At 41.7% G+C, this 16,575-nt stretch overlaps 1 protein-coding gene across 8 annotated transcripts in view; it reads right to left on the bottom strand.

Moving 5' to 3' along the window:
* The window catches only part of LCP2 (lymphocyte cytosolic protein 2), a 622,000-nt gene that overhangs the window by 75,969 nt on the left and 529,456 nt on the right, over window positions 1–16,575 (bottom strand). For all 8 annotated transcript variants that reach the window (XM_086951712.1, XM_086951709.1, XM_086951711.1 and 5 more), the window contains one exon: window positions 12,807–12,844. In XM_086951712.1, coding sequence (XP_086807838.1) covers window positions 12,807–12,844 — 38 coding nt within the window. The remainder of the gene's footprint in view (window positions 1–12,806; window positions 12,845–16,575) is intronic.

Here is a 16,575-nt window from a genome sequence, read left to right as displayed (position 1 = left end):
TGCGTTAGATAAATCCAAAGTGGTGAAAATGGATGCATCCTTCAGTTTAGCAAACATTTCACCAATATTGGGTAAAGGATGCCTATCCACCCACACGCTTGAATTTAAATCGCGCATATCAACACATAAACGAATTTTACCGTTAGGCTTGTGGGCAACAACTACTGGCGAAAGCCACTCGGAGGATTCAATTTCCTCAATTACATCTAAGTCACACAATCTTTGAAGCTCAACTTTTACAGATTCACGTAAGGCTAAAGGTATGTTGCGTACCTTATGTACTTTTGGAACGGCATTGTGCTTGAGAATAATTTTATGTTTGAAATTTTTGAGTAAACCCAAAGTGGGGGAAAAAACTTGGGGAAAGATAGTTTCCCATTTGTTGTCTGGGACCACATCAACAGAATTGATGAAGTCAGAATACCCTAAAACTTGATCGGGGTGATTGGGATCAAGTTTTATCATCAATTCTCTTTGCTGTGGCCAACCAAGTAAACACGACCCATCTTTGGCAACATAAACCTTAGCTTGAATCGATTTGCCCTTGAACGATAAAGTGGATGGAAAATATCCAAAAACATCAATAGGTTTTTTCCCATAACCCCTTAATTTTATGTCAGAGGGAAATAATGAAACAACATCAGGAAATTCATTTAGTAACACGTCATCGCCTATTAAAGTATATTTTGCTCCAGAGTCGGCCATGACTTTTATCGACTTGGATCCAATTTGAAGCATACAGAAGGGTGAGTCTTTCTTTTCCCCTCCAACTTCGTAGACAGTACAGATGTCGTCGTATTCATCGTCATCAATGTCCACAGGTTGGACTTCAGAGAACCTGGGGCGTCTGGGGTCAGAACTAGAATATCTCGACTTGTTGCGATTTTTACACATCCTAGAGAAATGGCCTCTGGACTTACAATAGTTGCAAAACTGTCCAATAGCGGGACATCTCTTATCCGTAGCCACATGGCCGGGAAAACCACATTTGAAACAGATAACATCTTTTCTGAAGTTTTGATGAGATGTAGAAGTGAACATAGGTTTGCTGGAAGCAAAAGAAGTTGGATTCTTTTTGACGTTTTGGACAACTGATATACTTTGATTTTCTAAAGGAAGATCTTTTGGTTTTTTTTCAGATAGTTCTTTTATTCCAAGCTTCATATCCTCAAATCGGTGAGCGATGTCAATCGCTTTTGAAAGAGATAGATCCTTTGCGTCAAGTAATTTTTCTTGAAGTTTCACATCAGAGACGTTGTGCACGAGCTGGTCCCTTAGCATTTGATCTTGAAATTGTTGGTAGTTGCACTTGGCTGCAAGGATCCTTAAATCTTTGATAAAGGAATCAACTGGTTCCACTGGGAGTTGTTTTCTGCTAAGGAACTTGTGACGTGCCACGACTTCATTAACTTTCTTTATGAATTGTTTGTCGAGTTGCATTATTGCATTTTCGTAGACATCGGCCTCTTCTTCTTCTTCATCGTCTGCTGTGATAGGAGGGAGATGAGAGAGTATTTGTCTCCCTTCTGCGCCAAGAGAGTGTTTAAGAATTGCGAATTTGCGTTTGTCTGTGAAATTCTCGCCTCCTATAGCTTCCAGATAGGCCTCAAATCCTTCACGCCATTGTTTCCACTCCAATGGTGGTTCACCGGGGCTTGCCAAGAATGGCGGAGGAGCATTGAAGCTCTCCATTGAGAAGTAAAGAATATGACAAGAAAAAGTAGAGAAAATTCCAATAGCGTGTAAAAAAAAAAAATTATTTCACTTGGATATTATGATGTCATAAATGTGATGAACCTTTTCTTGAAGAGTAAATGGGTAAAGACTTTCTGTTGTTACAATGGCAGCTAGAGCGATTTCCTAGAAGAAACCCTTTGTGATGTCACAATAGCAGCATGTGGAGCGCTGACGCTGTCCGGTTGCCAATGCCGACAGATTGGAATGCTGACAACGAGGTGCGCGTGTACTTGCTCGCGCTGAACAATGAAGGCGCGTGGTGAAGAGAACGCGTCAATTTGTGCAGTCAAAATTAAACGAAAGTCATGAAAATTGAAAATAATCTCACCGCTTGGGTTGAAGAAAGCGGGATTTTCACCAAATGAGCGTTGCAGCGGAAATGAAGACTCGGAAGGGGTGGACGAAGAGATTAAACACCTTCGAACAGCAACGGTAATCGTGGTCCGGGAAAACCGGGGCTGCGGGCTCTGGGGTCGCGTAGGTTCGTTCATCCCATCCTCGTCGCCAGTGAAGTGTCCATCATCAAGGAGCGAGGCAGACAACAAGTAGCTGTGATGAAGATGATTTATTACAGGACAAGAGATAAGGTTAACCAGAGCCCACGCCAACCGCTGCAGAGGAATCACTGGAATGCCTGGGCACAGGATTCCACATTCCAATGCATGCGGCGAGGTGAGAGCAGCAGGGAGAACGAGGAAGCACGAGGATATAACACTGCCCTTGACCATTTATCTTTACTGCGTTCCTACATATTATACCTTTTATCCGTCATGTAATTGGACTGCTTTATTTCACTTGCCTTTTACTGATTCGAAAACAGTGACTAAAAGTAAAAACTTTACCAATGTAAATACTACTACCGTGTTTTGTTTTAAAAACCTTTATTGTGAAAATGTCAGTATACAAATACGGGCCTATAACCACGTGGGCCGGCCACGGAGCAAACTGAAATCGTATATGATGAGGAGACATTTACACTGTAGAAGAACGTAACGAGCGGGCCATTAGGTTGCAAGAACAAAGGTGTCTAACAGTTGCGGAATCGGTGGACGTACATTTTGTAATTAAAATACGACAGGGCCACTTACAATAACATTTTCTAGATATACATTTGCGGGCAAGGAGTTACGAGTCCCATTTATACCGGCGCCATTTTGGGCGAGGCCGGGCAGGTCCAAGATATAGTCAAAATGTCTCCACCAATCATCGGCCAGACCAGAACCCCTTTCGGCCCTTTATGCTACAAGATGGTGTCTTCCATTCAGAAAATATTGTTGGCAGCATTTTGAAAGGAAACAGAAACAGCCGTTCTCCTAGTGAGTTTCACATTGTTACATTTAGGAAGAATGTTGAAGAGTAGTATGTGGAAAATCTGAAGCCATTTTTCTACAAACTCTCAATCAGACTTGGATGGAAAAAAAAAACATGAAGAATGTACAAACTGAAAACCAATTTTTGTCTGTATAGCATCAACAGTAACGCTTGAGTCAGCTTTGTGTCAAGCCGCCATTTTCATTCAATCAATAGCGTCCCCCTACACACATTCAGGGACCTGGTCGTGTCTTCAGATGAAACGGATTGTAGGAAAAGAAGCAGAAAGGAAAAGGAAAAAAGTTCCGCCGGACCTCGGGAGCCGGCCGCCTATGTCATGTGCGACCTTTGGCCACACCAGGGCAATAGTGAAGCTGCAGCAGGTGCAAATAAGCTTCAGACAGTCTTACAAGCACTGCTCAGAACTCTCAACTGAGGCACTCAACATCCAGGACTTGCCATTCGGATCTTGGCGCCTTGTGCTGGTTCCGACCTATTCACACATCGGTCCACTACTGACATCACCTCATAAGCCAACGGGGCACCCTACACTGACTTTCGGCGCAGCATTGTAGGATGGCCACACCAGTGCGGCAACTTGCTGGACACGACCTCGGTGCCATCCGGATCTTGGCGCGTTCGAGTCACTGTACCGCAAGAGTGACCGGAACTCAGCTGAACACGCCGTCTTTCGGCGCAGCATTGTAGGATGGCCACACCAGTGCAGCAATTTGCTGGACACCACCTTGGGCAATAGTGAAGCTGCAAAAGGTGCAAATAAGCTTCAGACAGTCTTCAACTTACTCTGATTCTTATAATAAACTTCAGATAGTCTTACAAGCACTGCTCAGAACTCTCAACTATGGCACTCAACATCCAGAACTTGCCATTCGGATCTTGGCGCCTTGTGCTGGTTCCAACCTATTCAAACATCGGTCCACTACTGACATCACCTCATAAGCCAACGGGGCACCCCACGCCGACTTTCGGCGCAGCATTGTAGGGTGGCCACACCAGTGCGGCAACTTGCTGGACACAACATCGGGGCCATCCAGATCTCGGCGCGTTCGACTCACTGTACCGCAAGAGTGACCGCAACTCAGCTGGACACGCCATCTTTCGGCGCAGCATTGTAGGATGGCCACACCAGTGCGGCAATTTGCTGGACACCACCTCGGTGCCATCCGGATCTCGGCGCGTTCGAGTCACTGTACCGCAACAGTGAGCGCAACTCAGCTGGACACGCCTTCTTTCGGCGCAGCATTGTAGGATGGCCACACCAGTGCGGCAATTTGCTGGACACCACCTCGGTGCCATCCGGATCTCGGCGCGTTCGAGTCACTGTACCGCAACAGTGACCGCAACTCAGCTGGACACGCCGTCTTTCGGCGCAGCATTGTAGGATGGCCACACCAGTGCGGCAATTTGCTGGACACCACCTCGGTGCCATCCGGATCTCGGCGCGTTGTGCTGCCTTCGGCCTATTCGCACATCGGTCCGCTACTGACGCCGCCTCACGTGCCAACGGATTTTCTACGCTTTTTGTAGCCCTATGCCGCATAACAGGTCATGTGACTTGTTTATAAAACTTTTCATTGGTTCATTTTACTTTTGGTTTCCTAAAGATGGAAGTCTTGGTCATATGACCTAAAAATAACACTTTTCATTGGTTTAGAACATTTTTTTTTCCCAAACGATGAAAGCCCCACCTTGTTTCTGGATCATTCAGACTGAAGCTGGCGTCAGCATGAGAGCACCACCATCTAGTGGCTCCGTCGTGGTCATTCCGCGAGCAATCATGGCAGCCGCTCCCCACCGGAAGCCTGCGGGAGTCGGGGGCCCCCAAGACTGTTGAAGAATCTTCATTGCTGAGGGGACGCTTTTCGAGAATGGAGCCCAAGCCCTAACAGGCAAGCGTCCGAGTTCCAAGGTGTCCCAGGGCCATTTCAGTGGACCAGGCCCAAAACCGAGGAGCCGTCCGCCATTTTAAGAGCCATGTGACAGCCGCCTATCGCTGCACTGCAAGAGTGGGAGCAACTCAACAACATGGTGAGCGAGACGCTGTAGCCGCAAGAGCGGGCGCAACTCAGCTAGATGGCCGCCACCTGGGGAGGCCCGTTCACGCCGCCTCCCCCATGCCCCCCCCCCCCCGGGCCGCCGTACGCCAATTTTCGGAGCAGCATTGTAGGATACCAAAACCAGTGCGGCAGTTTACTGGACATCACCTGGGTGCCTGTCGTACATGTTGTGTCAGCCATGGGACACTGGACACAGTCCCATCAACATCTCAACGCGTTCTGCTACCTTGGGACTATTCGCACAACAGACCGCTACTGACGAGGCCTCCCCCCGCACCACCCGGGACGCCCCACGCTGTTTTTCTGTGCTGCATTGTAGGATCCCAAAACCAGTGCGGCACCCAGGCGACATCACCTGGGTGCCGTCCAGAACTCTGCACGTTGTGCTGCCTTGGGACTATTCGCACAAAAGACAGCTTCTAACCATTGTTGCTTTTTGAGTTGAAAAATGTTTAAATGTTTTTAGTTTTTGTTCCGTTCATTATAGTTAAAAGTTGATAAAGTTTTATAATCTTACTTTGTTGGAGTGTTATCTATTTTTTTTTAAAACGGGTGAATAGGGCCTTGAATCGGGTTATTGTCATGTGTGGGCTTTGGAAGTGTGCTGCTGCAGGATCGGACATTTCAAACTCAAATGCACGTTCTTTTTCTTACCTTTCCGAAGCATGGAGCGCAATAGCAGGCAGAGAAAGGGTGATGCACGTGTTGAACACTACCTGACCTGGCAAGTTGCTGGCAGTGCCCCCCCGCCCGCTCCTGAAAGAGGGCACACACACACCGCCGCCCCGAGTACTTCACAAATCTTTAAAAGACCATGCGCTTGTTCATGAGGCTTAAATGGTTTATCACCTCTTCTAGAACCCCTGCATCGACCCTCTGACGTTTCCTGGAAAAATTACCATGTAACACAATACCAAGCCCTGTCAGCTGAAACCCCCAAGGAATCGTGGGGCATATTATCAAGGGGGTTTATCTCCGCTTTTTTGGCTTTAAAAGCCATGAAAGCGGAGATAAAATTATCTCCCTATTACCAAGCTGTCGCTAACACCAGTTAGTGACAGCTAAAAGGAGATAGCGACCATCTTGGGCCCCGCTTTGCATGTCAGTGATACTTATCACTAATGACATGCAAAGTGGCGTGCCAAGATGTTAGCGACTGGAAACAGTCCCTAACATCGCTATCTCCTATTACCAACTTTTGGAGATATTCGCGCTAAGCGCGAATATCTCCAAAATCTAACACCTGCCCTGAGCAGTTCTTAGCCATGTTATCCAATGGGAGGTGGATAACATGGCTAAGAGCATTTGCTCGATAATACATGAATATCGCTGACTTTTCTGCGATAATAGCAAGGTTTATCTGCGATAAAAATCGCTGATGTGCGGCGATAATTTTTGTCTCTAAACAAGTTAGAGACAAAAATTATCGCTAGTTGTTCGTAATATGCCCCCGGGTTTTTGCTTGCAGAAATCGGGAGGCGGGAGACTAGCACTGAAATCAGTAGTCACACGCCTGAATCGGGAGGGTTGGCATGTCTGAATTCTCTACAGCTGGGGCCATAAACTACATCCGCAGGGGTAGGTGATAGCCTGGGACCAGCCTGGCATCTAAAATGGCTGCCGTGCACGACAAAATTGTGGCATTGGAAAAAAGGGAAGATGGCGCAGCCGCTGGAAGAGATGTATCAACATATATCAGCCTCCTCAGCCACCCTCAGGAAACATAGGGGATTAGGATACATCTCCCGCACCCCCTTATACCTAGTAATTTAATTAACGAAGCACAAAATGGCGAATTCCCGTTTCGCTACCAGTTTGCGGCCCGTGAAGCGCTTCTACCGTGAAAAATCATTTTTTTTTTTATTTTCCCCACGGGACCCTTTAATAACCCCAACAACATTCCTAGGGGGTCAAGAGGGTGATACCTTGCCCCCTTTCATTAAATTCCCCCTTCGTTTTTCACCTCTTCTTCTCTCTCGATCCTACCGAGAGACAAGATGGCGGCCGCTCCGGACTGTTTAGAATGTTGACAGACACCGGAGAGCCAATCAGCTTTCTGCGCGCAAAGTTCCGAAACGCGAAAAGTAAGCGGACCGGATCGCTGCCCGGAGCGCTGTTACAGATATATATCTTGATTTAAACGTTAATTTCTCAAAATCCACTGAAGCACATATATTGAGACCTAGCAAAGGCACATCGGGCTAACAGTCCCTACAATTTTGCCAAGTTTCGTGCAAATCCATTCAGCCGTTCGAGCTAAAAGTGAATCCAACCACCCTATGGAAAAATGAATGGGAAAAATGCGTTTTGGGACCCCCCTTTTTTCTCGGCCCCCCCTTGACGAAACCCCACCAAATTTTCAGGGGCTGCTCAGAAACAAAATGTGCCATTTTCCTGAAAACTTCAGCCGATTCCGTCCACAAACGCCAAAGTTATTAGACATAGAATTTTCAGAAATGCCATAGGGAATTAATCCTAACTATATATACCTACTGGCGATAGCCAGTAGGTAATATATATATATATATATATATATATATATATATATATATATATATATATATATATATATATATATATATATATATATATATATATATATATATATATATATATATATATATATATATTATATATATATAGATAACCATCATGATGGATGCCCAACAATGCAGAATGCTTACATAAACAGTATGACATCCACAGACTGTAATGGAAATGGACACAAAGATAGAAAAAGCAGGTAAAGAATCTTGGTGACTAACATGCAAACTACATGTCCCACAATGCCACTAGATGGGCAGCAGTGGGCGATGACTATATAAGTGAAAGTAAAGATGGTCTCATATGACAGTGAACAAGACTCGTGGAGGTTGAAATGCATCAGTGGTGGTAATGGGTGAAATTTGCACGTTTGCAAATAAAATGTTCAAAGACTGAATCACAAATCTCCTGGTGTTCGGTGAATCCTTATGGAAGTTTTGGCTAGAAAGTTATATACGAGGGTTGTTCCACCATCAACACCAGCACACCCGTGGAGGAGAGCGCACTGCAAAGGACTAATTCGTGGATGATATATATATATATTCAGTGAAAAAACCATAGGTTTCACACCAGTTATAGTTAGGAATTAGCATTTAAAAAACCTATTAAATTCACTGAAAAAACCATAGGTTTGACACCAGTTATAGTTAGCTGAAAATTTTACCTGCATAAAACCATTGAAATTCCCACATTATAGTTAGTTGGACTCACTATAACTTGCGCGTGTAATGCACTGCTGATGACATCACATATTACATCACTCATGACATGGTCAGTGACATTACTCATGACATCACTGATGACACCATCCAGTGAATGTGTGTCTTTCTGAAAAATAAATATGTTTTATATATGTATATGTAAAGGTCGATGGAAGAATAAATGTTTAAATAAGTGTCTTAATGGATTTTTTTTTTTAAATTGATTGGTTAACTGGCTTATTAAGTGTATTTTAGTGAATACATATATTTGCGAGTATTGTTTAAATATTTAAATGTTTGTATCAGTGTTTCACTTTGTGTATAAGTGGCTGCATGGGTTGGTGAGTAGCTACATGTGTGTGTATATGGGTTATTAGATGTTTTTTTTTGTATCAGTATGAGTGTCTGTATGGTTTCGTGGGGGTATTACTTAGTACATAGATGCATCAATGACTGACTCACTGTTTATGTGTTTGGAAGACGGCATATGTGCAGGACTGTATGGATGGATGAGTGTGTATATGTGTGTGTTAGTAAGTGAATGACTGTCTCACTAGTGTCTTTATCAGTAACTACATATGTTTTAATCTAGTATATGTGAGTATTGATGTATATAAGTGAGTATATGTGAGAGTGAGAGATTGAAAGAGTTCTTATTTAAATAAGTACGTGTTTCTATAAGTGATTGTTTAAGAGAGTAAGTATGTGTAAGTTTCCTTAGAAGTAAGGTGGTAGTGTGTGTATAGCTGTATATACAAATAAATGGATGTTCAATAGTTTATTTGCATGTGTGAGTATGTGTGTGAGCAACTTTTGGAAGACTGTTGGTGTGTTACAGGATGTATAGGTGTATCACTACATATGATGAGTGAGTATATGTATGAGTGACTATATAGAACTGTTGGTGAATGAGTGGATGTGTATATAAATGGTGGAATTACTGAATTGGTTGTTGTAACTGGTATGGGAATCTCCAATTTTTTTTAAATGTTAGTTTCTATTTTTGAAAATGTGTTTCAAGGGTTACTTTACAGTGAAAGGAGATCTGTCACTCTGTCACAAGGATGGTGTCATCAGTGATGTCATGAGTTATGTCACTGACCATGTCATGAGTGATGTATTATGTGATGTCATCAGCAGTGCATTACACGCGCAAGTTATAGTGAGTCCAACGAACTATAACGTGGGAATTTCAATGGTTTTATGTCAGTGAAATTTCCAGCTAACTATAACTGGTGTCAAGCCTATGGTTTTTTCAGTGAATTTAATAGGTTTTTTAAATGCTAATTCCTAACTATAACTGGTGTGAAACCTATGTTTTTTTCAGTGAATTTCAATGGTTTTTTAATAGCATTTCTCTATAGGTATAAAAAGTAAAAAAAATTATTACGAATTTTATATTGTATAATTATGTAATATTTTTTGATTTTGGGCGCGTACCGGTGAGCGTCCCATTAGCGCTATTCTCGCGTACGAAAACAACATTGTGACGTTTCGCGTAACCGCGTGATGCATCATATACCACACTGCGTAAGCGCACCTGGGAGCACGCAAGCGCATACGATTGCGCAACGTCCTGACGCCCTTACGTTACGCGCCCCTCCGGTCATGGTACCTGAAAATAAAACTTTTTATTAGTTCATTTCACTTTTGGTTTCCTAATGATGTAAGGCCAGGGCATGTGACCTAAAAATAACACTTTTCATTGGTTCAGAACAGTTTTCTTTTCCAAATGATGAAAGACCCCACCTTTTTTCCTCATTCCACCTTTGTGCTTTGAGAGAGGTAGACCTGCAGTTATTTCAGTAGAAAATGGCTACATTAGCTGCAGCTGCTGGATCTTCTGGACCACCACCACCACCACAAGGACCACCACAACTTCACAGTGGTGGAGATCAAGAAGAGGAGGAGGATGAGGAGGAGGAGGAGAGGAGATTCGTCCGAGAGGACAATATTACCTACAAACCTAAAGAGCACTTCATCTTGCAGCTTTTTTCAATCCCCAACGACAAAAAAAAATTAAATGCACCTAAGGCAACCTGCTTAATATGTCATCAGGAGCTGTCAAGGGGGAATCCCAACAACAAATACTCCTTTGGCAACCACACCATGATCAGACATATGCAACGAAAGCATCCAAATAACTATGCAAGGGCAGAGGTCAGGGAACTGGCCAGAAACCTTGTCCAATTTTCTGCCAACACCTCCCAAACTAATGTTTCCACCCCATCGGGACTGGAAATTAGGGAGATGTGCTCCACCATACAAACAAAGTTTTCCAACTTTAAAATGGTTTGTATTTTTTGTGGACAAACAATATGCTATGGAGAGAAATGCATCACACTTATTAACCGTGCTTGGGATAACCACAAGTGCCCAAGGAAACATACATTTTTTCTGCTTTTTTTTTGCTCCTGTTGAGCCCTTTAGAATTCCCTGATTTTTGTTATGTCCCCCACATCAAACCTAGGGGGTCAGGGTGTCTACCCTGCCCCCTTTTGGTTATTTCCTCCTTTGTTTTTGGCCCCTCTTGTGTCTCTATCCTACCGAGACACAAGATGGCGGCCGCTCCGGACTGTTTCGAATGTTTACAGACACCCGAGAGCCAATTAGCTTTCCGTGCGCACCTCGCCTGTCGTGCCCGCTGCGCTCCCCGGTGCGCGTACCGGGGCGCGCTTATAGATATATATATTTTTTTGAACCTAAATTACTCAAAATCCACTGGAGCACGTATCTTGAGACATAGCAAAGGCACATCGGGCTACCAGTCCCTACAATTTTGCCAAGTATGGTGGAAATCCATTCAGCCGTTCGGGCTAAAAGTGAGTTTGACCGCCCTATGGAAATTAACATGGAGAAAACACGTTTTGGGACTCCCCTTTTATCTCGGCCCCTGCTTGACGAATCCCCCCCACATTTTCAGGGAAGGAGCGGAGCAGAGTGGGCCACCTAATTTGAGAAATTCGCGAAGATTCGTCCACCGGCGCCAAAGTTATTCCCAATAGAATGTTGTGGATTTCCCTATGGAAAGTAGATCCTAACTATAACTACCTACTGGCGACCGCCAGTAGGGAATATATATCTATATATATATATATATATATATATATATATATATATATATATATATATATATATATATATATATATATATATATATATATATATATATATATATATATATATATATATATATATTCACTGAGAAAAATCGAAATTTACTGTGAAGTTAGGTTCACGTTTACCGACACAAAACAATAGAAATTTGGCAATTTTAGTTAGACTTATAGTTACACTTAACTGAAGAAAGTATAACTAGTTATTTAACAGCAAGAGTTATAGTTTTATCAGATAAGTATAACTATAACGGCTGAATTTCTATGTTTTTTGTGGGTAAAACATGAACGTAACAATAACGTCCCTCTAACCTTTGATTTCTTTCAATGAATTTCTATGGCACACCCACCGCCGTGCACAGCCTACCAAAATAATGATAATCGGTTCTGTTAGTGGTTAGTGCATATATAGGAGACCTTTTACCTGTGTTCTGTAATACACAATTCTTGAAAAATAATATCATTTTTATATATTTGTTTGATATAGTACTTTGTTATGGCATTGGCAATATGCCTTCCTTTCATGGTATGCTTGTTTGTTAGCTTAATCCACATTCATTTCGTTGCCATTGTCCTTCATGTTTGGTGCTATCTTTGTCAGGATGGAATGCTTGACAATGAGTTCCCTCTAGAAGCTTTTCAATATTTACTCAAAATTTTGTTTTCCCACAAAAGCTGTAAGGTGCACATAATCCTGGCCTTGAGATTTGAACATGCAAGTAGATTTAGTACAGCTGAGAGAACAATGCATGTTATCTTCACCACTCTAGTTATCATTCACTGTTGAAACTGATCAACCTACAAACTGGCATGGTTTTCCATAGCAACAATATGAACTGTCATAATTTAGTTTACAGTAAATTGTAGACAACCATGAGTGATGTCTGTTTTCTGCCAACCAATGGATAGGTTGATGAAAAAATAAACCAGGACACATGCACCATCAATTTTAGTATTGGACCATAATGGACATTACCTGTTGCATATTTGAAGAATTGTAGAATAACAGATTTGCCTGGATTTTTTTATTCTAAGCAGTATTTCAAATAATAATATATTTGAAGTCTACTCTATAGAAATAACGCTATGCAAGTATATAATACCATTGACATTTCTGTTATGTTAGGCTAAATTTAGAAATCAGAGATAATGGTAAATCTTTCAATTTCTTGAACAAGTACTTAATCTGGAGGGAAATCAAATGGTGGATTTTTCTCCCTTGGATTTTGCAGGTAACCCAAATGTGAGAACATTTTACATTACCAAGTAACTATGCACCAGGCTCCTAATGGTTAAACAATACAAATATGAATACATACCTTGTTGACTTTGCGGTGGAAGGGACCCACCATGAAAACTGTTAGGAAATATTGAAAGAACATGTTATTAGAATACAGGAAGATGTAAGAGAATATCTAATTTGCTAGGAAAAATTCTGAATTATGGTTCTCCAGTATAAATACTTTAACAGCCATTTACATTACAATATTATGAATAAGGAGAAAGAACTAACTCATGGCGTTTAAAAGGAGAGGGCCATTTGCAAACTCATTATTTATTTTATTTATTTATTTCAGTGTTTTATATAGCGCAAACATCACCCGTGAGGGTATCAGAGAGCTTTACAAGATATACAGAGGTGTACAAACAAAGTCCACGGTGCAGACATATACAGAACTGTACAAAGAGATGGCGAGGGGCAGGGGTATGGGGAACATAGGGGATACTGCGGATACAAAGGTAAGATTGCAATCATATTTAAAGTCGGTCAAAAATTAAAGACCCCGTAAATTCTCTGTGGGGAGAGTTGGTGTTCTGGGGAAGAAGCAATAGTCTTAGAAACATCAGATTTGTGGTCAGGCATGGCAGGCATTAGGCAAGAAATTTACCCTTGAGGAAGGTTTTGGCCTCCCTCTTGAAACGTGCTAGAGAAGGGATTCTTCGGATACCGGGTAGGAAAGAGATCCAGATTCCAGGTGCTGCCCCGGTAAATGCCCTATGATGGGTTCTTTTTTTCTGAAAAAAGGCGGTTTGGAGTACGAGATTTCTGGCGGACCGGGAGTACCTGCTTCCTCCAGATACCACTAGTTTTGGTGCCAGATAAGCAGGGGAGTTCGAGTAAAGAGCCTTGTGTGTAATGCATGCCAGTTTCAGCTGAATTCTGGCTCTAGGGGGAGCCAGTTCAGTGCTTTCATACGTGGAGAGATGTGGTCTAATTTCCTGGTGCCGGTGAGTTGTCTGGTGGCCGCGTTGAGGCAAGCTTTTAAGGGTGCTAGGTAGATCTTGGGTAGACCTTGTGGGTGGAGCAACTATATTCTTCAATGAAAGGTTTCAGCTTCCAAAGGTAGCTCAAGTGGAATCTAGCTGCTTTAGCCATTGAGTTGATGTGGTCCGGCATGTTCAAGTTACAGTCTCGGATTATGCCCAGGGATTTGGCAGAGACCACAATGGTCGGCAGGCAGTTAAGGGCTGTGGTGGCCTTGATCCACATCTGAATCTCGGGGTTGGCTTTAAAGGGGGGGTTTTAGTTGGTAAGCGGCTAGCCATTGGACAGTCCGTTTCAGGGTCTTGTTCAGGGAGAGAATCTTCTCAAGCAAATATATATTGATGTATATTTGGGTATCTTCCGCGTACATGTGGTAGGAAATTTTGGCGGTGCGAGGAACTTCAGTGAGTGGGAATCTTAGAAGAAGAGTATGGCTCCACACCAGGATATCTTAACGGTTTTGGGGGCCCTGGGCCAAGAATATTTTGGGGGGCCCTCCTTGCAATAACTTTGAATTCTTTATCAATTGTCAGCTAAATTAAACCTGTGTGATACCAAGCAAAAGTGAAATAAAAATGTCCGAAAATGTCAGAAACAATAAAAGAAATGAGGCTCATTAAATTTTGCAGTGCTTACTTTTGTTGAATCCACAGTCTGCAGCGAATTAAGAAATGTTGAGTCTCCTAGTTGTGCTAGGCTATGATCTCCAGTTGGGCATCTCAGTCACTCAAACTATCACTTATGATTATATCAAAGTGGGCGAGAGCATGGTTTAAGGTTAAAAAAAATAGCAACATCCAGTGCTGTGAGACTGGTGGGAAAAAAAGCACTTTGATTGGTTGGTCCAGCGGAAGCAAAAGAGCTGATGGGCTGGACACAACATGAAAGAAATATTGTGGTCACCATTATAGGACCACAGGACATTCCCTAGAGTCCTGAAAAAAAAGAAAAACACATCTAAGAGGAAAGAGTAGGGATACCTCTGTGTATTCCTGCAGGAGAGGGATAAAAAGAAACTAACATAGAATAGCGATGTGTAGGGGGTGGGGTGCCGGTGAGGGGTTTTGTTTAAGGCCAGGCACTGCATTCAGCCCCATGCCACGCATGTATGAAAATGATGTGTAATGTAAGGTTATTAGCAGTAGATGATGGGCACAAGTTATATTTAGCTCAGTAAAGTATAACTGGTGAATTTCAGTGCTTCTTTGCATTCTGAATGACATTTTCACCTAACTATAATGTGACTTCAACCTTTTTTTAAATGTTAAGTTAATTATTATTTACCATACCTAACTACATATTATATATATATATATATATATATATATATATATATTCACTGAAAAAACCATAGGTTTCACACTAGTTATAGTTAGGAATTAGCATTTAAAAAACCTATTAAGTTCACTGAAAAAAACATAGGTTTCACACCAGTTATAGTTAACTGGAAATTTTACTGTCATAAAACCATTGAAATTCCACGTTATAGTTAGTTGGACTCACTATAACTTGCGTGTGCAATGCACTGCTGATGACGTCACATATTACATCACTCATGACATGGTCAGTGACATCACTCATGACATCACTGATGAAACCATCCAGTGAATGTGTGTCTTTCTGAAAAATAAATATGTTTTATATATGTACATGTAAAGGTCGATGGAAGAATAAATGTTTAAATAAGTGTCTGAAAAGATATATATTTTTTTTTAAATCGATTGGTTAACTGGCCTATTAAGTGTATCCTAGTGAATACATATATTAGCGAGTAATGTTTAAATATTTAAATATATGTATCAGTGTTTCACTTTGTGTATAAGTGGCTGCATGGGTTGCTGAGTAGCTACATGTGTGTGTATATGGGTTATTAGATGTTTTTTTAGTATCAGTATGAGTGTCAGTATGGTTTGGTGGGGGTATTACTTAGCACATAGATGTATCAATGATTGACTCACTGTATGTGTTTTGAAGACAGCATATGTGCAGGACTGTTTGGGTGGATGAGTGTGTATATGTGTGTGTTAGTGAGTGAATGGCTGTCTCCCTAGTGTCTTTATCAGTAACAAGATATGTTTTAATCTAGTATTTGTGCGTATTGATGTATATAAGTGAGTATATGAGAGAGTGAGAGATTGTAAGAGTTCCTTTTTAAATAAGTATGTGTTTCTATAAGTGATTGTTTAAGTGAGTAAGTATGTGTAGGTTTCCTTAGAAGTAAGGTAGTAGTTTGTGTATAGTTGTATATGCAAATAAATGGATGTTCAATAGTTTATTTGCATGTGTGAGTAACTTTTGGATGACTGTCGGTGTGTAACAGGATGTATAGGTGTATCACTACATATGATGAGTGAGTATATGTATGAGTGACTATATAGAACTGTTGGTGAATGAGTGGAAGTGTATATAGATGGTGTAATTTCTGAATTGGTTGTTGTACCTGGTATGGGTATCTCCATTTTTTTGAATATCTACTTCAAGGGTTACATTACACTGAAAGGAGGTCTGTCACTCTGTCACAAGGATGGTGTCATCAGTGATGTCATGAGTGATGTCACTGACCATGTCATGAGTGATGTAATATGTGACGTCATCAGCAGTGCACGCGCAAGTTATAGTGAGTCCAACTAACTATAACGTGGAATTTCAATGGTTTTATGACAGTAAAATTTCCAGTTAACTATAACTGGTGTGAAACCTATGGTTTTTTCAGTGAATTTAATAGGTTTTTTAAATGCTAATTCCTAACTATAACTGGTGTGAAACCTATCCTTTTTTCAGTGAATTTCTTAGGTTTTTTAAATGCTAATTCCTAACTATAA

This window comes from Lissotriton vulgaris, unplaced genomic scaffold (genome assembly GCF_964263255.1).
Source record: "Lissotriton vulgaris unplaced genomic scaffold, aLisVul1.2 SCAFFOLD_1103, whole genome shotgun sequence".
NCBI lineage: Eukaryota > Metazoa > Chordata > Amphibia > Caudata > Salamandridae > Lissotriton > Lissotriton vulgaris.
Note: the sequence above shows the minus strand (reverse complement) of the source record. Positions and strands in the feature narration are given on the sequence as shown.